This window comes from Otolemur garnettii, unplaced genomic scaffold (assembly GCF_000181295.1).
Source record: "Otolemur garnettii isolate 467f Iridium unplaced genomic scaffold, OtoGar3 scaffold00218, whole genome shotgun sequence".
Classification (NCBI taxonomy): Eukaryota; Metazoa; Chordata; class Mammalia; order Primates; family Galagidae; genus Otolemur; species Otolemur garnettii.
This window is the reverse complement of record NW_003852613.1, coordinates 2205033-2227245: the sequence shown is the minus strand read 5'-3', so window position 1 is coordinate 2227245 and position 22213 is coordinate 2205033. Positions and strand designations below refer to the sequence as shown.

Genomic DNA, 22213 nt, shown 5'->3' with positions numbered 1-22213 from the left:
GCTTCACCACCATCCTCATCCCTATGGAGACTGGAAGCCTCCTGGCCTCCCCTGGGGCTGGAAAGCATGGAGGAGACAGGGAGTGGGCACCTGACTTGGGCTTGGTCCCGGGCCTGTCAGAGTGACAGAAGCCCCAAGCGTATCACTGGGGTGAAGGCCCTGGGGCAGCAGGAAGGGTCTGAGGGGAAGCCCACTGGAGCTGCACTGGGCCTACCCTGGGAGCTTGGCCTGGGCATCACACATGTCCTGTCTATGCTGGTCTGAGCCCCTCCTGGATTATGGAGTCGGGGATAGGGTGTGTCCAGCATCCTGGGTGGCTGAGTCTACATTAGACTGGCCTCCAGAGACAGATGGTGCCAGAGAGAGCAGAGCCTATGGGCCCTTTCCAAGGCACCCCCTTCCTGTTGCCCAGAGCTGACCCCATGTGACGTCACCGCAGTGAATAGTCAAAGGCCCTTGGCTACAAGAACAGTGGTTTACTGACCAGGCAGGCCTACACAGCCTAGCCACTGGCCACCCAAGGGGCTCAGGTTGTGGGCTGGCCCCCAGTAGAAGACTGTCCTCTGGGTCCAAAGACATGGGGTCACAGAGGTGGGAAGTCCCAACAGTTCATAGTGGCTTAGCTAGGTATCAGACTTGGCCCAGGCTGGGTGCCCACACCCTGGGCAGGCCCCCTTCCCACAGGTCTGAAGTCTTGGGTGTAAACGGGAATCCACAAGGTTGGTCTGCAGCTGTGGTGACAGCTTAGGGACCACTCAGGCCCCACCCCCAAGTTCCAGCTCAGCATGAGGGTGCTGGGAGGACATAGTGAGGGTGCGTGGAGACCAAGGGCAGTAGCTGTGGCCAGGGTGCTAGGCTGGGCAGTGAAAGAGGCTGCCAGTGAGGAGCCGCCGCTTCAGCTCCTTCCATAGCAGCTGCCGTTCCCGTTGGGCACCCTTCATCAGGCTGCTGTTCTCTAGGGCACGGCGGGACAGGTAGGGCAGCACCTCCATCACAGGGCCATAGGGCACGTACTTGTACACGGGGAAGCCCGCCTGGCCTGCACACATGCACAGAGCATGAGTCCCAGCCCACCACCCACTCCCACCCACCCACTCAGGGAACACCCAGCTCACCCAGCGGGAAGCTGATCTGATCACACATGCCTAGCAGCTGTCCAAAGTACACCTGCCGGTCAACGGGATGCAGGCCCAGCTCCTCCATCCTGCGAGCAGGCGAAGCTGGGCAGGTGAGGGGTGGCCCCAGAACACTATCCCCTGGTACAGGGGTTAGAGTCCCTGTCTTAGCACCAAGCCCCTCCTGCCACACCCAGGCCCCTCAACTGCATGCTCTGGCCTACATCCCCTGAGGGTTAAGGCTGGGGTCTAGGCTCTACCCTGCCCCACCCCAACCAGGCCTCGTTCCAGAAAGGCTCTGCTGAGCTCTACCTGAAGAGGCCTCGGCCTACAGCCAGCAAGGTGCCCCTTCCCCAACCACCCTCCACACCAACTCCCCCCGAATCCTCCCTCTTGGAAAGTACTGCCCCTCCTGGTGCCCTGGCCCAAGAGGCAGACTGACCAGCAGCCCCTTGTCCAGGGCAACTCCAGGGCTCTGCCTGGTACCTGGTCCCCTGCCTGCCCCCAACCCATCCTCCCTTTACTGGCTGCTTCTCTGCCCATATCCAAGCTGCTCTGTCCACATGACAGTAAGTAGTAGTCCTAAGTGGTGACCACTCTGAAGTGAGATGTGCTGCAAGTTAAATATTTTGAATATTTGGGGCTAATTAAAATGTGTTATTGAAATTAATTTTACATTTTTAACATAGCTACTAAATTTAAAATTACAGATTTCGGGGTTTGATACATCCACATGTTTATGATTCCCATGTCTTCCCCTTCAGGCTCCCACATCCAAATATCCAGACTTGGCATGTCTGCACCAGTACTTGGGACCTTGCCCCTGGGCATATTCAGCCAGGTCCTCACCCCACCCAGCCTGGGAGATGAAGCCTGTGCTTCCTCTCCTACTTCAGGGCCCACCCTCTGCTGTTCTCATCCCAGTCTCTCCCTAGCCCAGGCTCCCTGGAGGAGGGTCAGCCACAGACCCTCTCTCCATTCCCAGTCCAGCATCAGATCTGCCTAGTCCAAAGCAGGAATCTGTCTCTGCCACATCACCCTGGTTCTGAATTTGTCTTTCTCTGCCACTGGCACATGAACCACCAAGAAAGCCAGGCTATTCCTATTCTGCAGCTTCCCCTGCAGGAGCCCATAGCTCTGCCACATGACCATGGCTTCCCCCAGCACAGGGCAGAGGGGCTCTGTGCCTGACAGCTGGGCTTGGCCTCCTGACGTCCTTTGGCCAACAAGGAGGTAAGAAGCCTGACAGCATGATGCCAGCAGAGCTTGTCCTCTCCGGGGCTTCCAGCGGCCTGAGACTACCGTGTGACCAAGCCCAGACTGCCTATAGGGTCCTGGACAGGGGATGACTCACTTCACTGCCTCAGCTGTGAATAAGGTCGTTACGACCCATCAGACCCCAGGTGACCACAGGCACAGGAGAGACCCAGGCAAGGCCAGCAGAAGCACCGTCTAGCCCAGCCCACCACCAACCCTCAGAGCACACTGCTGTTCTAGCCTCTGAATTTGGAGCTAGTTTGTTACTCAGCCAAAAGCCAACCCAGGGTTTTGAAGTGCCTAGATGTGTGGTATGGTGGCCTGAGCAGAGGACAGAGCAGCCACAACCATCAGGGACCCAGAATCACCTCGCCAGAAGAGGTGGCCCAGCTTCCCAGGGCTTCCCAGCAGCCAAGAGTGGGGACATGGACCCCTGGCCTGCAGGCACCAAACCTTCTCAGTGTTGGTAGAGTCCAGCATAGGACCCTGGAGGATACAGGGAAAGGGAGAGCCCAGCTTCCACTGGGGAGAAGGGGAAGCTGGTCCCAAGGGAGGGGGCACAGCTGTGGCAACGTAATGGAGACAGGCTCAGGTTGGGGTGAGATGTAGAAGTCAGAAGAGAAAGGAAGCCTACTGCAGGGAGTCTGGGCTGTGTGCCCAGCATGCTGGCTCACACCTCTAATCATGTATGTGGGAGCCCAAAGCAGGAGAATCACTTGAGTGCAGGAGTTCCCCACCAGCCTGAGCAAGAACAAGACCCCCAAATTAGCCAAGCATTGTGGGCATCTGTAGTCCTAGCTACTTGGGAGACTGAGGCAAGAGGGTCACTTGAGCCCAAGAGTTTGAGGTTGCTATGATCTGTGATGACTAAAAATAGCCTTCCTGCTCCCATGGTACAGCAGTGGGCTTGCCAGCCCACCTAGGGCCTGCAAGGCATTGAGGCTACCACACCTGCTTGTTTCACAGACCTTCCCCCAGACATTGCCCACACCCAACCATCACTGCCTACCCTGGGCTGCCTCAGACTGCCCACAGCCAGAGACCCCACCAGCACAGGCACCCTACCTGCACAGCGTGAAGCGTATGGTGTCCTCATTGTGGGAGGCCACCATCACCTGGGCCTTGGCATTGTGCTTAAGCTCCTGTAGCACGTAGTCCAGGCACCTGCAAGCAGCGCCATGTAAGCCTGGCCCCTTGCTGCTGGCCCCATGGGGTGGGAGGCCTCAGGTGGGCTCTAGGCCTGTCCAGCGAACTGGCTCCCACCTCAGCTACCCACAGTTTCAGGAGAGACAAGAGCAGCGTCCACCCCCTCCTCTGTCCTTCATGAAAAAAAGCCACCAACAAAAACAACCTAGCATCATCTGGGAGTGGGTGGTTCAGGGAGAGAGTCGAGCCAGGTTACAATGTTTCTGTATCAAACGGTGTTGTGACTACAGGGCCCAATGGGGCCCAGCCCGGACCTGCCCGTGTTCCTGACATGCAGCTCCAAATGTGGAAAGGGCTCCTGCAGTCACCCCTGGAACCATGAGAAAACACAGGAAGGCAGGTCCCCAGAGGCCTGGAGGGGTGGCATCCTTGCACCCCAGGGAGATTGAGCAGTACCACCCTCCCTCATGCATCAGGGACATCATCTCTCCCTGGAAGTTCCATTTCCAGGAGTGTGCGAGAGCTGTGTCCTCAGACACAGAGAAGCCCTGACAGCACGTGTGTGACAGAGGAGAACACGGTGCTAGTGAGTCCTTGTTATAATAACTAGGCTGAAAAACCAAAGATCCCTCAAGCCCCAGACGCCCCATTCTGGCTGTTAAGAGCATCTTGGGGGGCTCAGCGCCTATGGCTCAAGCAGCTAAGGTGCCAGCCACATACACCTGAGCTGGCAGGTTCGAATCCAACCCGGGCCCGCCAAACAATGATGGCTGCAACCAAAAAATAGCCGGGCATTGTGGCGGGCGCCTATAGTCCCAGCTACTTGGGAGGCAGAGGCAGGAGACTCGCTTGAGCCCAGGAGTTGGAGGTTGCTGTGAGCTGTGAGCTGTGATGCCACAGCACTCTACCCAGGGTGGCAGCTTGAGGCTGTCTCACCAAAAAAAAAAGAGCATCATGGGGATCCAGACAGAGGGTTAAATAAATAATACAAGGGGCAGAGGATAGGGTGCACACCATGCGCATGATGGGGCCGGCATGTGCAGGTGGCACAGGTATGCAGGGTGGGCTGTGGAGAGGGAGATGGAGCCAGCAAGGGACGCCAGGGGTCTCTGGTTTTACAACACGCATACACACCTCTGAGAGAAAAAAGCTCAGGGTCGGTCTGCCTGTGCCTCATAGAAAGATCTCCCAGATACTAGAGCAATAAAAGCAGGTACAGAACAGCTGATACACCACATGAATTGAAAAGGAAACAAGCTGGCCGTGGTGTGTGGGGCCAGGTGCCCAAGCACGTCTCTCACTATTTAAATGCCAGGGGACTGTGGCCAGTTTTGTTCAGTAGCGTTTCCTATATTTAAGAAAGAAAAACCTTAGTGATGTGAAAAATTTGACACAAAAGCAGTAGAACTATCAGTCCTGGCCTCAATGCACACAGCTCCCAGGCCTGCTGGAGGTTTCTGGCCCAGAGGGTCAGGTCAACAGCACACCCCTGAGGCCCTCCCTCAGCCTGTCCCTCATGCCCTGCTCTGGAAGCCTGGGGCAGGAGGGCCACACACCTGTGATACATGGTGTTGGTGGCCTCGTACGTGGAGTTGATGGGGTCTTCATAGCCAATCTCTGCTGCACGGGCGCGCTCCTGGGCCATGTATGCCCCCCGTACCAGCTTGGCCCCAAAACACCAGCCCTCTCGGTGAGCCAGCTCCATGTCCAAAGTCACATTGTCATAGGCATCCTGTGGGGCCAGGGTCAAAATTCGCAGGGACCCTGCTGAGCCAGGGTGACAGCAGGAGGGGGCCTTCCTGGAGCCATGTACTCCCAGGCATAGTCACAACTAGGGACACTTGGGCCTGGGCAGCAGCCATCTAGAGGATGTGTGGCTCAGGAGCTAGAGCATATGTGGGTGAGGATGGGCCTCTGACCTCTATCCTTAAGGAGCAGTAAGAGTGGGATCCTCTGTAGCCTCCTGTATGGCCTAGGGATACCCCTGTATGGCATGGCCCTGTGGGGGAGGACAGCCCTACGTGGAGGCAGCCCTGTTCAGAGGAAGCTGTGTGAGGGGGAGGACAGCCCTGTGAGGGGGCAGCCCTGTGTGGGGGGCAGCCCTCTAGGGGGATGGCCTTGTCAGGGAGGGCCAGGCCAGTTGGGAGGTGGTGGCCCAAGGGGCAGGTGACCCAGATACCAGCCATCACTGTATGCTCCAGATTCTTGGGCTGACTGGGACAGGGTACATGCCCGGCCCACCTGCCTGGACTGCCCCCCCCAGGGGGGCATCTGACTGATCCTCAGAGCTCGGGATGGTGGCAGCTCAGTGCCCTCAGGTTGAAACCCACCTGGGCTCCATGAGGACATGCAGAATCCTGGGTGTGTCTCCTGGGGAAAGCCCTAGAACCTTCATTAAATTCTTAGAGGGTTGCTTTTTATTTTGGGTTTTTTTTATAGAGACGGAGTCTCACTTTATCACCCTCAGTAGAGTGCCATGTTGTCACAGCTCACAGCAACCTCTAGCTCCTGGGCTTAGGTGATTCTCTTGCCTCAGCTTCCTGAGTAGCTGGGATTACAGGCACCCACCACAACGCCCAGCTATTTTTTTGTTGCAGTTTGGCTGAGGCCAGGTTTGAACCCACCACCTTCAGTATACAGGGCCGGCACCCTACCCACTGAGCCACAGGCGCCACCCTCTTAGAGGGTTCTGACCTAAACCCAAGCTGGAGGAAACGGTGACGAAGCCTTCAAGTATGGAGTGCCAGGCATGTCAAGTGGACCTTTAAAAGCTCCTTTGTCTTCCTCCCATTCCCTACCTGCTCTTGGCTCCAAGGAGGTAAGACACAGGTGCTGGGCAGGGGCCTCCTTCCTGGATACCAGGGCCCCACAAGGGCCCTACCAAGGCCACCTCTGCTGCAGAGGACCCTAGGGAAGGCCCACTCCCTTCTCATTCATCCCCCAGCCTAGGCAGACAGACTGGACAAGGGCACCCCCACCCCTGCACACAGAAGGGCTGAGCCAGCCACAGAAGGGAGGGCAGGCTGACCTTGAGGTAGCACTGATACGTGTTGAAGATAAGTGGCCTGTCCACATTGAACTTGCGCTGCATTTCCAGTGTCAGGTGGCTGATAGCTGGCTGGAAGTAGGTCTGCTCGGCATCCACCATCAGCCGCACACCCATCTCCCTGGCTTTCTGAGAGGTGCAGGGGTGTGTTTGTGGTTCGAGCAAAGCAGGCACCCTCCCCTCTGTACAAATCCCAGGGCCCTCAGGCCCCAGCCTCCCACCATGCAGGGCTGGCTCACCTTGGCCAGCACATCTATCCGCTGCAGCATCCTTGTCATCTGTAGCTCCTCCTCCTCAGTGAACTGAGACAACAGGGGCTCCAGCTGTCCTGTCTGAGGGTACAGCACATGGTCGGGGCACAGCAAGTGCTGGGAGGCCCCACACTGAGGCCCATGCTACACCTCTCTCAACAGTGCCACCCCAGCCCACAGGTACCCTTGCACCCTCCATACAGAGTGGCCCCAGATTCAGCCAGGCCTCCTCACCACCACTGTCTGCACATGAAGGCCAGCGCCCTGCCCCATGCTGGCTGGACATAGTGACCTGGTAACCTGACACCCCACAGCCAGGCAGCACACTGCCCTATGCACAGGGCCTGGCAGCACCAGGAGGGATCTTGGTGCCCACGCCAGGACTGAGCCCCAAAACATGTGCTCCCATAATCTCCCCAGATCCCTAAGAAGCCCCACCACCATGGGGAGGATCCCTTTGGCTTCTGCAGAACACTAAGGAAGTAAACACTGATCACTCAGTCCAACCAGAAGGGCTTAGCTCGGAGCAGAAAGAACCTGTGGCTATGGGCCGGAAGAACGGCCATGCAGCATTTACTGACACATGTGAGGGGCCAAGACACCCTCCAGGACAATGCTTTCAAGAAGCTGGGGGCTCAGGGTGGCAGGCACCCACCCTGCAGGGCCCAGGAAGCATCAGGGCCTTCTGCAGCCCCATGCTAGCCCCAGCAGCCTTGAGTACAGATGGTATCCCTCTTAGCCACACACATGCTGAAGTGTCCAATAGCTGGTGGCCCTGCAGCAGGGCTGTACCCCTGGGTTAGTGGCTCAAAATTCGAGCTGAGCCTTAGTTGGTTGGGACTGAGGGTGTCATGGAAAGCTGCATTTGCACAACATTTTCTGAAAGTGATTCTTAAGATCCCACCCAGGTGGTAGTTTCAAACAGCCCATGATTCCCAGGCACCCTCCTAGGAGCAGGCTCCTCTCCCCCCTGAATACAGGCTGGCCCAGCAACTCACTTCTAAGACATGCACTTCAGCAGAAGTGACACCACATGACTTTTGAGGTGACACTGGACAAAGTAACCAGCTTCTGCCTGGCTGTCATCTCAGAGGACACTTGCCCTTAGAACTCAGCTGCCATGTTGGCAGGAAGCCCACACCAGCAACCAGAACCAACATTCTGATATGCCATTAGGGTACTTCAGGGAGGACCCCAGCCCTGCCAACCTCTGAGTACAGCTGCCTAGGAGAAACTGAGCAAGAATTGTCCGGCCAAATCGTACCAACCCTAGAATCATAAGGGGAAAATAAACTAGCCTCTGAGATTTGAGGAGACCCAACACACACACACAGGATAGATGATTCAGGGATGGTCCCCAGACACTCTCTCCTCATGGTGCAAAGCCACATGTGGGTCTCTGTCCCACCAAGCACTCTGTGGACACTAGTGGGTTTGTCTTCTTTCTCCTGGGCCATGGGAGTGTCTGAGGGGCCCATGGTCTTGGTCATGCTGAGTCCCCAATGTGGACCACAGGAGACACACATGGCAAGGTGAATTCTCACCTCAGCCCAGTGCTCTGTTGAGCTGGGTCAGTGAGGGAACACGTTACCTGTGTGTTGGGGACCACCAGGTGCTGGGAGAGCTTGGTCCTGCTGTCGATGAGGCTACTCCAGTCCAGCAAGTCCACAGTGCTGGAGGACAAGACATGTCAGCAGAGAGGAAGTAGGCAGCTCTACCCTGAGCATTAGGATGAGTCAGGGGACCTAGGCCCAAACCAGCCCATTCCCCAAAAGAGCACTCTAAACCAAACCACCACAAAAACCACCTCAGTGTTGTTTTTAAGAGAGAAAATGTAATCATTGTTCTCCCTTTAAAAGAATTATAACCAGAACACAAATGTTCCTGCATCTAGATGACAGTAAAAATGTTGGACACATTAGGCAACCTGGGCCAGTGGAGTTCAGAAGGGAGCCCAGCAGAGACCACACATGGCCTCTGAGGGGCAGGACAGCAGCCCACAGGTGAGGGGATGGCTCCCTATTCAACTATGGGCCCCTGGTGACCTTGGTCCCAGTCTCTGGCCCTGAGGATGAAGGGAGGGGCTCTGATCCTTCACCTGCCCCAGGGAAGATGAGGCATGACACCCTTGCTCTAGGACCCACGTAATCCCATAAGAAATCCTCTGTGGCGTCAGGGCTGGCCTGGCATCCATGCTGCCCAGCCCCAGCCCAACCCAACCCAGGGACTCCTGGCATGCTGTCAAGTCCTGCTCTGTGTGTCTCAGGGGAATAGTTCCTTCAGCACATTCATCAGTGAGGCCCACCCTCCCAGGGAGGCAGCCAGATGGGGAGATGCTGCTGGAGCTCGGCTGGAACCCTGACTGAACCAGATGCTCCCTTCTTGGCCAGGGGGCTATTCTCACCCAGACACGCCTAGAGTCTCCACTGTGAACCAGTCCTGGATCTCTGCCCTGGGCGCTATGCCCATCTTGGCGATGCTTTCCTTGATGAGTGAGAAGGCCTGGGTCAGCCCCATCCACTCACGTTTCATCACCCATCCCCCAACACTTGCTCATAGTGCTGTGTATCTAGTACTGTTAAGGACAGCAGAACCCCCTTCTGGCTTCATTTCTGTGACACAGACAGGTCTATTCCTGCCCATGTGCTCATGTGAGGCCCTTCTCTACAGCTCCAAACTCCCTGCTCCCTACAGGGCCAGCTCCCTGTGCTTTCCCCTTTCCCCTGCTGCTGGAGGTGGGAGATGCTACACCTCCTCCCATCTGTATTCGGCCTCAAGTCCTGTCCAGAGTCCCTCAAACCTCCCCCTCCTCCCAGACAACTCCAGCAATGGTGCAGTGAGCCACAAACCCAGCCCTGCAAAAGGGCCAGAAACCTCCTAGCACCACTGTTTTGCCACTTCCTCTGGGTGCCCATCGACAGCCTCCAGGGAGGGGAAGGTTGCCTCACCTGCAGGGCAGCCACCTCCAGCTTCATGTCCTTGGCAGCCAGCCCTGCCTGCCCTTGCTCTGCAGCCATTTGGTGAAAGAAGCGTCTCCACTTGGTCAGCACATCTGAGAACTGCAGCTGCAAACACAGGCCTGAAAGCCTTCTGGGGTGCACACCCACTGCCAGCCCAGCCCTACACAGCACCCGCACCTGGCTCAAGCCTCCACAGCATCTGCACCTGTGCTTGCAAAGCACCAGCTTCAGCAGGTGGAAGCTTCTAGCACTTACCAGAAACTGGGGTCTCCCCAACGCAGTGAGCTTAATGGCTGAGAAACCGTCCTCACAGGCGCAGCCTGTCAGAAGCCACAGGAGGGGGCATAGGGTAGGTGAGGAAGGGCAGGAGCCTAGACAGGGCAGATGTGAAGGCCTCACGCCATTCCTGAGGCCCCTAGGGGTGGGAAGGGGCAAGTTTTGTTTGCCGTAGTTGCCATAGTTCGCTCGAAGAATTGCCTGCCAATGCCAAGTAGCCCCAACCGGCTCCCTGCCTCAGTTTCTTTCCCTGTGCCAGGAGCACCACAGGCAGCCCCCTGGGTGGGGGTACAGGACTGAGAGGTGCTAAGCAGAGCGCAGGCAAGAACACTTGCTTCTGGTGGTCCTCCCCTCTGTCTACCCCCCGGAAAAGAAGGCAGTGGCCAGGAGAAGACACCCCTCACACTGAAGCTCTGACAAGAGCTTCAAGTGGCCCTTGATGGCCACTCAGGACCTCCAGCCCAGTTAGAAACCTAAACCATTCAGAAGGCATGGGACCCACTGCCTCTCATGGGAGGGCTGCTGGACTGGAACAGGCTGTACAGGGACTGGTGTGCTTCTGACAGAGGACACTAGGCTTCAGGGAGCTTGGCCTTCACTTGTCAGCTGCAGCAGCTGCTCCCCCAACCCAAGGGGCCCCCAGAGGCTATGCCAGGGAGGGATTCCCTGTTAGAGGACAGGGCACCAGCTCCCTGAAGGGAAATTCAACCCTGGGGACTATGGGCAGCTCAGCTAGCTGACACAGGCCAACTTCCTATAGCTCCATCCTGGCATGGAATCCAGGAGAAAGAGCATAGGGTGAGGCAGGAGGCACCTTTGGAAGCAGCCAGGCCCCTCAGGAAGGAGATAGACCAGCACCACCCAGTATGACCAGAGCTCACCCCCGTCACTGAGCAAAGCCTGGTATGCATCCACCAGTATCCCCATGAGTCCAGGGGTCTGCCAGCCAGGAGGGGGCCTCACCTGAGGCCTCGATGCAGCGCAGGAAAGTCTCCAGGTGGCTGTCACATTTGGCCTCGTTGGCATAGAAATAGGTGCGGGCACTAATGACACCATCCCTGCGGTCTCCGAAGGCCCAGTGAGCCTGGTACTGCTTCTTCCTCTTACTTGTCCCTGGGAAGGTGCACACATCCTGGGCCCAGACACAAGCTCTGCACTGCAGTCTCCACACCCCTCCTGGCACCAACACCCCTGGGTCCCCTGCCCAGCCTGCCCTTCTTCCTGTTCCCGCCTCCATCTCCCTATCTAAACTCCAGACACCGTGGCTAAGACTGGAGCCAGGAGGGCAAAGCCTCATTAGAGGCCTGTTCCACCAGGAGTACCAGAAGAAGGCAGAGAGCATCCTTCACCAGGTGCCATAGGCATATCAGAGCCCAGGGCTGCAGGGCCTGCTTGTGCTTGACTCCCAGGGTGTGCACCAGGGAGCACACTATTCCTGACACTCACCACTGCCATCCCTCTCTGCCGCTGAGGTACAGGACCTGTCAGAAGGGAGAGAGCAAAGGTTAGGGTCATAGCATCTGGGCTGCAGTTGATAAGCACATTCCCATTCTGGCCATGGACAGCTGGCTCCAAGGCACAACCCTACCCAGGCCTGAGGCAGAACCACCTGAGCAAAAAGGGCAGCAGTTTACAGGGCTCCTGAGGAAGTCCTCAGAAAGCCTGGGGTCCTCATGGGTGTAGTCCCTCCCTACCAGCCCAGGGCATGCAACAGATATTCCAAGGAAAAGATGAAGACACAGAACCCATTGGAGCTAGGAAGACCTCCAAAATCCAGCAGGAGGCTCCTTGCTCTCTGATGACACCTGCCCCCACTGCTAAGGTCAGCCCAGTCCTGCCCTCCAGGCAGCCCCCTCTTGTATTCTGGCCCCTGAGGCCAATTTTCCAAGCAGTAACCAGAAACATTCTTTTAAAATACAGATCACATCTCACCCTCTTATCTGGTTTAAACCCTTCACTGGGTTCCCATCATGCCCCAGGCGTAGCCCAAGTCCTCATAAGGACACGTTGGTGAGGCCAGGCTCTGCCATCAGTCCAGGCTGCTATAGCTTTCCTCCAGAGTGCCTGCCCACACCCCGACCCTCTACCACCCCTGCACCCCAGCCAGAGCCACAGCAGATACCATCCTCCTCCTCACAGAGGCAGATATCTTCCTGGGCTTAGTTTGGGAGCCGTGCCATTTGGGACAGAGCTGTGGCCATGAAGTCTATTCAAAAGAAGGGGCAGCTCCTCCAACCCTGACACCTCCAGCAGCTTTATACTTTGTGTGATTTTGCATTGAAAGCCTTACTAAGTTGGTTACCACAGAGAGAACTCAGCTACCTGGCCAGCAGAGGCCAGAGCCTCAGACTCTGACAGGAAGGGCAGTGATGAATGAACTTGGCGTTGGAAGCCTCAGCATCAGGGGTGCTGGCTGCTGCTTTTTGACCTCATAGCTCTCGGAGCAAGTCCTAGGCTACTGAGCCACTGCCAGGAAGGCCTCTCTCCCTGTTCAGCTCCTAGGCAACCTCAGGTCCCTTAGCTGGGGACTCTGAGCCAGGCACCAGTCAGGACCCCAAAAGTCTTGCAACCAAGCATGGCCTATACTGGCTTCCCAACTGCTACCACATCCACAAGGCCCAACCCACCCAGCCACTGCGGACAGGAACCAGCAGACGGCTGGTGACCCATCACTGTGTGGCAAGAGAGGAGGCAAGCCCTGTGTGACCTGCATCCCATGAGGGAGCTCCCTGGGCCCTCCCAAGTTCCCTAGCTTGGAACCATGAGACCAGTCACAGGGCCAGCTTCAGGCCCTAAGCCAAGGCCAGGTACAACCAAGCAAAAGCCATCCCAGGAGGGACCCACTGTCCAAACTAAGGCAGGGAGGCACCCAGATGCTTCCTGGAGCAGAAACCCACATGGCAAGGATAGCAGATATAGGTCTCAGGACCTGCAAGACCCTAGGGGAAGGCTTGACCCTGAAACCTCCCAGCCCACATTTCAGACAACACAGGTGTTGCTGTAAGGGTCTCGCAGAAAAGTGATGTTGTGGAGAATAAGCATGCTTATTAAAATTGTGTTTTAAATAAAGGTGACCATCTGCTCGCTCAGGCAAAACGGCAAGCTTTCTTTATTCACTGTTGGTTTATATAGTCAATCTTGCGCATGTGCAATCCCTCTGCACATGTGCATTGGACATCAATGACGCCATTAATCCATTTAAACATCTTATGACCACTCGCCCTGTAAGTAGCTCCTCACTAGTAATCTGATAATCCACCCAACATACACCTTTAAGCATAACCCTTTCAATATAACCCAGTTTAATATAACTTAATGAAGAACATGTCAGTCATTACTTTCTTTGTTCTTATCTGATGAAGCCTGAGGCTACCAGGGAAAGAGAGGATTTAAATGTCTGTTCTATTGACCATGCCATTTGGAGGCCATTACTTCGAATCTTTAAGCAAAGCATAGAGAAACTTCTTGGGAAACCTCTGCTCCCATGTAGGTCTTAAGTCAGAGGGGGTTTGCTGGAACCTTTTATAAGGAATTTTCAGACTTGAATTCTCAAAAGCCTTTCATGAGCCCAGGTTTTATCTGTGCCATTAGATACCTGTATGCTTTGGGTAAATTCCTCTTCTCTTGAGGTCCCCTAGCACATTTCCATTCCTGGACCCGTCAGCAAGTGACTTTCGTCACTTACCACAGATCAGGAAAGGTTACTGATGGGTATCTGGCCAGTTTTCCAAAGGGCTTTTTCGTTGGCCTTATAAAATCAACCCTTAATTCCTTAATGCAGTCTGGAAATGCTATTCCAGCCAAAGCCCCGCTCATGTTAGGCCTGCAACTAACCTGGCCACATGGAATTCTGCCTCAGTTTCTCACAAGTATGCCTGCACAAAGTCTTTTCACTGCTCTCTCTCAAATGGCATTTTTGGCCAGAGGCATATAGGCATTTCGCCTATACATAGGCAACTGCCTATAAGAGGCCAACCACCTTCCAGGGCACAGGTCATCTTAGAAGCCCTCAGCATTTCCATAGCTGGCTCATCCATCCACCCTTGTAGGCCAGAAGCGGAGCCACTCCCTTTCTTGCTCCCACATGCTCAGCCACGTGAAACCTCCTAGGTTTTAGAAACAGGCAAGCAGAGTAGTCGAGCTAACTGCCCAACATCTGCAGGGACAGGGCCACAATCCCACTAGGTCTAGCTGGTGAGTCATGAGGCTGTTCCCAGGCAGGCCCAGGGTCATGTTCCCATGGAGGGTAGGAGTAGAGCCTGCACCCTGTGCATAGCTGGGACAGGTAAAGACACCTGGCCTTCCACACGCAGGATGTTGCCGGATCCGGGTGCAGCCTTCACAGGGAAGTTGCGGCATTTGACATGGGTGAGCACAGGATTCTAGAGGTGGAAGGATGAATGGTCACACTGGGGCCCTGAGCAGGGATGAGTACCACATTCTGATGCTCCCCCAGCCGCCCCCCCAATGCTGCCTTGACCAGATGACCAGAACACAGTGCATAGAATGGCACAGGTGTGCAGACACCTCACACAGAGGCTGCTGGGACAGGGGAGGAAACAGTGCAATGGGGTTGGGGGGTCCCTCTGGGCAGCCTGTGGCCTGGTGCCTGCTTGAAACAAATGGGACTGAGGGGAACCTCCCCTGCCTCCCCATCCCCTCACTCAAGGTCCGATACTGCACACATTCCAGGCAGGCTGCTGGCCACCCTGGCGACCAGGGACCAGGCCCCTCCAGCCAGTCCTGGACTTGCACAGCCAGACACCTGCTGTCTAAGCCACCCAGGGAACCCTTACAACATCACTATCAGGAAGACACCCTGGCCCCTTGCTCCATGGGCCTCCTCTCCTGGGCTATGGCCAGGCCCTGACCTCTGCATTCTCACAGACCTCTGGCAAGCACAGCCCACCCCTCCTCCAGGGTAGCACACCTGACAGCCTCCTGTCACTTCCTCCTCCCTTGGCCAGACGCTCAGATACCTCTATCCTTCCTGTGCTGCTCACGGGCCTGGCATCCCCCAGTGGCCTTAATTTGGGGTGATAGCCTCTGCTGCTTTTCCTAAAGTCAACTCTGTAGACCTTGGGATAGAAACATGATGAGGGAGATGGATCTCTGGGCCTCACCAAGGACACTTGAAGCAGATCCCCACACTGGGGTCTGTATGGCTGGTTCCACCAGTGAGCCAGGTGAGCCCCACCAGTGTGGACATGGAACCCACACTTGCAAGCCCAGCTCTGCCCTCAGGGTCTAGGCAGATGGGAACGGATGGCCACGCCTGTCTCATAACCCCAGTAGTGCTCCTGTAGACTGCATCTGCCAGCAGCAGAGTAGCCTGGGGAGGCACAGCCTTGGCCAGGCAAAGGACTCAGGCTCCCAAAGGCACATGGTGGGGGGGGAGTGGGGGAGGTAGATGAGGGCAGGTCCCTGTCAGGGTGCAGGCTGGCCCACCTCTAAACTTCCCTGTGAGGCAGCAAGGAAGCGAGGCAGGGCCCTGGGAAAGGAATCTCTTCTGAAAGTGAAAACCCCATTGTGAAACCAACAAGCACTCAGCTGAATACACACAGCCCATTAGTTATTCAACAGGAGCCCTGCTAGGAACATGGGGGTCCTCAGGCTGGGGCACTCCGCCTTCAAAATAGCCAATCACAGGGCAGGCCCCTCTGCCCAATCCTCCCTTGCTGGCCTGCTTTAGTAAGAAGCAGGGACATTCTGTCCCCAGGGCTGGAGGCCTCATGTGACTACTTTTCCCTCCACACCCAGGCCAGCCAGCTGGGAGGGGCAGAGTAAATACCAAGCCTGACAGGGTCCACCATGAGGTACCCCAAGCTTCACCTGCATCTGGCCCAGCTGCTGTCAGGGCACCAAATCCCAGTGACGGCCTGGCCTAGAGGCAAACAGGCACCAGCACAGACACTTCCCAAAGAAAGTGCTATCCTGTCTAGCATCAGCCTGTCATTCTCTCCTGCTGAAAGGAGCTGGCCCCTATCCTACCTACACGCACCACCCAAGAAAGGCGCCCAGCAACAGGTTGATGACCTTGGGAGGAGACTCAGGCCTATCTGCTCCTGAGTGCACCTCCCTTCTCCATGAACACCCAGGCAGGGGTGGAGCCTGGGAGGCTCCAGGCCCATCTGCAAGGAGGAAACTATCTCAGGGCAGCCTGGGCCTGGCAAGTCTGGGCAGTTCCGCCTATGGTAAGGAATCCCTCCAGCAGAGAGGGAGGACAGAGGAGGGAGCCACAGTGGCCTCCTATAGGGGGTGGCAAACATCTGTGTGGGCAGCCACCTTTCACTTGTTCTCAGCTCCTCTGCCACAACTACTCAACTCTGCTCCTACCAAACTGAACTTCACACAATTTTCATGTGCCACAAAATAGTACTTCTGTTTTGATTTCTTTCAACCATTTGAAATTGGGAAAACCATTCTCAGCCTGCAAACCAGGTGGGGGGTTGGACAAAGCTGGGGACTGCAGTTTGCCTGATCCCAACCCTCATCCCTGCTCAGGCCTCAAGCACACCTGAGAGCCCAGAGCTGTCACAGGCATGATGACAATGCAGGAACTCAGGCAGAAGCCAAGAGAGCCATCAGCAAGGGGCTGACCATACTCTCCCCACCTTCACCTCAGCCCAGCCCAGGCTGAAGCCCAGCAGTGGACATGGCACCATCAACCCTCAACAGCCCTGGGGTGATTTGGGGTCACCACCACCATGCCTGTAGCCTTGGGGCATGCCTTACTCCATCTCCTTGCACTGGGCCTCCTCGGTGCTCAGATCCTCCTCCACGCCATAGTCCAGGATGGAGCCGACACCGAAAGCCCTGTTGTGCTGGATCAAGGGCCGGATAGATTCTTGGTCCTCACCAGCCACAAACTGCCCATAGAAGGTCATCTTCATGAGCTTATCAAACAGCCTTTGCCCCAGGAGTTTCCTGGTGATGTGGAGTAGCTGAAAGACACAGCGAAACAGTTATCCAGGGCTGCCCTGGCCTCCCCCTCCCCATGGGATACTCAGGCTTTCCCTGACCCCAATACTTCACTCCAACCACAGGGCCTCAACATGGTCTCCTGGGGCAGACTCAGCTCACACCGTCAACTTTTTGGCAAAGGCCACCAAAGCAGCTGGCTTCTGCACACACCACAGCATCAACCACGTTAGCCTCCACCCAGAGCAGGGCTCCATCCCTGACACCTCGAGCACATTGTTCTGGCCTAAGTGCCACCCCCACAGGGCCCGCTCACGGGATGTCCTCACCATACACAGGGCTTCTTCCTGACCACTGCTTGGTGAGTAAAGAGACTCCCTGGGGTCAGCACTGGGTGTTTTCCAAACATTCTCTGTAACTGCACTTCAGCAATTCCACTGGGAAGAAGGCAGATCTGACGAGACTTTCCAGAATTCAAGTTCCCAGATTTTTCAGTATTTGGTTCAGTCTTATTCCAAGTCCCTAAAACAGTGAGGCTGGCATGAGGCCAGCCCTCAAATGGCTTGCTAATGCTAAACAAGGAACACACATAAAACCTGGTCTGAGTGCGAGCTCAGTGGGAGTGCGGTGGGCCCAGCTGAGAACTGTGAATCCAGGAACTGTGAATCCAGGAACTATCCAGGTCTGCATAGGCCTATGAGATGACTGCCCACCTCAGGGCCAGTGGGGGTGTGGCAGGTCCTCCAGGGCTGGCCAGCCACATGGATGGATATGCCCCTGAGGAAGACACTGCCCAGAAATCACCCAGCTCTTTCCCCCAATCACTTCACAACATGGTTCATTCAAGTGTCCAGAGCTGCTGCTGCCAGGAGCAGTCCTCATGACCGGAAACAACTAGAGGAAACCAATCAGGAGCTCACACCCTGCAGGAGGTGTCCCAAACAGGAGCATCTTCACATGACTCAGAAAGGGGAGGGGGGAAGAAAGCCCACAAGTTGAGGAGGGATAGGCTAAACTGAGGAGCTTTGTGGGGAGGTGCAGCCAGACAGAAAAAATGGTGACAGCAGGAGTCTGAGGGGCTGGGATGGCCACACATCATGCTTGAAGCACACACCACCCTGTGTGAAAGCCCCCATGTTCACTGCCCCCACCCCCCGCCACTCGGCCACAAGACAGGAAGAACCTAGGGTTTCTCAAGTCCGATGGATACCAGAACCACTTTGTCATAGAGAGCATCTCTTGGGACCAGGGTTTTAGGAACAACTTCTAGTCTAAGCCAAAGCATCAGCAAGTCAAACACCTTTCTCCACAAGCTAGTCCCCAGCAACCCTGAGCTGGCCCATAGGCACGTGTGGCCTGCTGCCTTCTTCCTTAACTGCACAGAGGCAGTTAAGTGGAAGTGCCTCTCAGCTGCCCTTCTGTGTAGCACCTGGAAGCCCCAGGGACCAGGGTTTCCCAGGCAGCCTCTGCCCAGCATCTGACTGTATTGAATTTTGTTCTTCCATAAAGAGAATTAGAAACTGGCAAGTAAGCATGCCAATACTGGGGACACAGGCAGGCCTCCAGGTCTCACTGAGCAGCCTTTTCCCTGCCAGGCAGAACCCAGGAAAACATGGGTCTTAGATATATCAAAGGCCATCCAAGCGGCAGGTGGGGCAGAAATGGGGACCTGAAAACCATCATTCAGCTCTAGAAAAGAGCTCTTGACCTCATCCACACCAGCACTAACGACGCCATCAGAAACATACCACAAGGATATGAATGCCTGCAGCAGGGACCAGTGAACTTTCTGTACAGAACTAGGCCATCACTAGGTAACTAACTGCTCCCCCCGCCACAGCCAATGCTCAACGAAGGGGCAGCAGCCAGGCTGCACTGGCTCCAAGAACACTTTATTCCAAAGTCAGGACAGGTAGGACCTGGAGGGGCCATGCTTGGAAGCTCCTGGCACAAGGCTGCAGAAGCAGATGATCTGGCTGGTAATTTTAAAGCAGGCTCCAAAGTGTAAAACCATCCTGGTGTCGTGTGTTCCAGCAAGACACCACTGAAAAAAGAAGCCCCACCTGTTCTCCCCATGGAGACCTTTTGAGGATGCAAGAACTTGTATCTGCATGTGAGTCTTTCACCTGTTTCTACCATGACTCACATGTACAGAGACACACTGACCCTGGATCCTGTTCTTCCTCCCTTTTGCCCCCCAGGGAGCCACTATACCCCTTGCTCTTGTCCCCTCTTCTGCCACACCTCACACCCAAGCATAGCACTGCTGTCAGGGAAAGTCTGGACTTCCTGGAACCTCCTTAAGAAGGCCTGCTTTCAGGCAAGTACAGGCCCCAACAGAGTCCCTCATAGTCCCCATCCAAAGCTGCAGCTCAAACCTCAGTACCCATAGCCTGACACTCCTCCAGGCAGGTTTGACAGCCCAGACTTTCCCAGCCACAGCCTCACAAACCCTGTTTGTGGAGGAATTTTTTGCTGTAGGTCAAATTTTTTGCTGTAGGGTGAGGGAGGCTGCCCCCAGAACCAGATTCTGGTGAGCAGCTCACATGCTCACAGCCTGACCAGGCCAGATGCTTCTAGCACAAGGTGCTGAGGCCACTAACACCTGTGGGGCCACCAGCAATGAAAACAGCACAGACTCTACAAAGGGGTTCCCAGGGCACAGGCTGGACCCGAGGGGAGTCTGAAAAAGGTTGTCACAGGATGCTCTATCTCTTCCAGGTACCCACAGTACCCTCCCTGACCCCCAGCACATGCCAGGCAGGCACCCCAATGGCAGTGGAGCCAACACATCCTTCTCATGGTTAGCATCAAGGTGCTGGGACTCACTTCCCCCAGCAAGCTGGATACCAAACCCCATGCCTCAGCTCTGCTGGCTACTCAGTGAGATGGCTAGTTTTGAATCTGGGTAAGAAAGCTCAGCACTTAGCCTAGAGAGGTTTGGCCTGGTTTCTCACCCTCTTTCCCTCCTAGGAAGCCACAGGGTAGGCATGGCTCCTGCTCTGCTGGCCTCGTCCCACCTGGCAGCCACCCAATGCACCTGTCCTTGCCCTCCACAGAGGTCCTAGCATTGGTTGTTCCCTCCCCTAGCATTTCTGCCCCTGATGCGTCACCCTCTCTGTTGCAACATCACCAGGACCTGCTGCTATTTCCTAGATGCTGGTACTCCCCGGAGGGTCCTCATCACCTTCTCCTCCCCCCACAGGTTCTTTCACCAGGAATGTCTCTTCTCACCCTCCTGCCCCCTTGGTCTGGCTCTCCATAGACAGGGCTTAACCTCCAAAATCTGCACAAACACAGAGATTGGCCTCCCAAAGGCCTCCAGCTACTCAGTCCAGCCCTTCTTCCATTGCCTCCCTACTCCTGGGCTCCAAAGCTAACAATGAGCCTCCCCTGGGATTCAGACAAATACCTCCACTGGTCTCACAGCAACCTGATTCTGAGTGTACAGACTTCTGCCCTCACCTCTCACCAGCAAACTAACCTGTGACTTCCCAACAACTTCCCAAGTGGCCAAGAGGGGCATGTCAGCACAGTCTTACCTGAGGAAGCAGTAGCACCAGACTCCAGGGCCAACAACTTGACCCCTGAAAACTCTTGCCAGGGTCACCTCAACATACCTAATTCCCCTACATTGTGGTCTTCTGCTTGTCACTCCTGTAAAGCCCTCACATATTTTAAAGTTACCAAGTGCAAGTTTAAGGTTGGCCATTGGAGAGTTTTCCCCTCTGTCCCCAACGCTGTCCAGAGTGGCTGTGCCTTACCAGCTGCCTGGTAAGCAGCTGGGTCCCCGCCTGCAGAGCTCTGGGGTCCCAGGCCCTGAAACCTTGAATGCCCCATACTTCTCTAGGGGCAACAATAAAGACTAAGTTATAAATTCTAGGTGACAATTCTGTACTCCAAATGATATATTCCTTAAAACTTAAAACAGTTTTTGGTGTAGTTGGCAGCAATAACTGACAAGAAAATCCCCGAAGTCGGAAAGTGAATGCAGAAAACGTCTCCCTTCCTGGCTCCCAAGCTACAGGTGATGCTCAACAGACTTCGGCTTAACAACTGCAAACTCCATAACGTCTCCCTCGACCAACAGAGGACCCCTGCCGCCCGCCCCGCCTGCCCACTGCACACCTGCTCGTGGCGCGCCAACAGCGTGGTCGAGGCGCACAAGCGCAACACCAGCAGGCTGCGCACCAGCTCCCAACTACGCCGGCTGCGGTACGCTTCCTGCGCGTTGCCAAAGTCCACAGAGGGCACCGGCGGCCGTACGGTCTCGGCAACCCCACATGCCGACACAGCCCGTGGGCCCGCGGCGGACTGCTCGCGAGCCGCCGGTGCCGTGGACAGTGGGGCGAGGCGGGGGAGACCGGGGCATAAGAATGACCAGACATGCTTCAGAGCCATGGCGGGGACGCTGGGCTCGCCCGGGCCGCATAAGTATGGACCTCTGGCCGGGCCCCGCCCCGAGTCCCCGCCCCATTGTTCTAGTCACGCCCCCCTGCAGGAGGTCCCGCCCCGCGCCCGAGCCGCGCCCAGAGTAGGCGCAGTTCAGCGCTTAGGCCCCGCTCCCAGCGGTGGCCGCACTCCATCCCACGACCCGTGCCTTCCGTCTGGGAGGCCCCACTCCGCCCCAGGACCCGTGCCTCTCCTCAGAAGGCCCCACCCAGGACCAGCGCTTTCTTTCCTGGAAGCCCGCCCTCCCCCCCGCGAGCCGCGCCCCTCCGCCCAGGGCCGCGCCCCCGTAATGGAGAGATTCTGCCCCAGGACGCGCGCCTTCTTTCCGGCAGGCCTGCTCCGGCGGGGGGCCCGGGCCCAGTCTTCAAGAGACCCCGCCCCAGAACCCGCGCCTACTTCAGAGAGGCCCCGCCCGCGCTCCGAGCCGCGCCTTCTCTCGGCGGGCGGGGGGGCGAGGGGGGGGGGGCCGCTCCGCACGCTGCACAGAGCAGTGCGTGGAAGGCAAGCCTCGCCCACCGGCTTTAGCGGCCCGGGCAGCTCCCGTCCCCACCCCCCAGACCTTGTCCTTTCAACTACTCACCCGTAGCCCCGCCTTTCCCATATGAGGCCCCTTCCCCTTGGGATATGGGTCCGAAACCAGGTGTGAGGTCTCCTTCCTAGGTGGTCAAGCGGGCCAGGTGGGTCTGGAGCCCACCAGTCAGCACCACCGCACACCTCCGCACCTAGGTTTCTCCCTTGAGGTTGAGCCGCGTGGGCGCGCCACTAAGGCCAGATGGATGAGAATCCAGT

At 56.4% G+C, this 22213-nt stretch overlaps 1 protein-coding gene across 5 annotated transcripts; it reads right to left on the bottom strand.

Annotated features, from left to right (window-relative positions):
* Positions 1 to 461: 461 nt before the first annotated feature.
* LOC100963160 (proline dehydrogenase 1, mitochondrial) lies at positions 462 to 21393 on the bottom strand. Of its 5 annotated transcripts, none has more exons than XR_001161791.2 (15): positions 21101 to 21393; positions 16787 to 16995; positions 11498 to 11532; positions 11015 to 11164; positions 10031 to 10095; positions 9764 to 9880; positions 9220 to 9299; positions 8407 to 8488; positions 6804 to 6896; positions 6547 to 6693; positions 5075 to 5250; positions 3438 to 3536; positions 2741 to 2858; positions 1116 to 1204; positions 813 to 1039 (listed from the first exon to the last, which is right to left on the bottom strand). XR_001161791.2 is itself a non-coding variant. In XM_012812701.2 (15 exons), the coding sequence occupies exons 1-14, from the start codon at positions 21371 to 21373 to the stop codon at positions 1146 to 1148; spliced, it is 1755 nt and encodes a 584-aa protein (XP_012668155.1). In that variant the 5' UTR covers positions 21374 to 21393; the 3' UTR covers positions 813 to 1039; positions 1116 to 1145. The 5 variants fall into 5 exon arrangements, 4 of the variants coding, with proteins under 4 accessions (XP_003801765.1, XP_012668156.1, XP_012668155.1 ...); XM_012812701.2 differs by having other exon boundaries at positions 1116 to 1256; XM_003801717.3 differs by lacking the exon at positions 2741 to 2858 and having other exon boundaries at positions 462 to 1039.
* Positions 21394 to 22213: the final 820 nt, after the last annotated feature.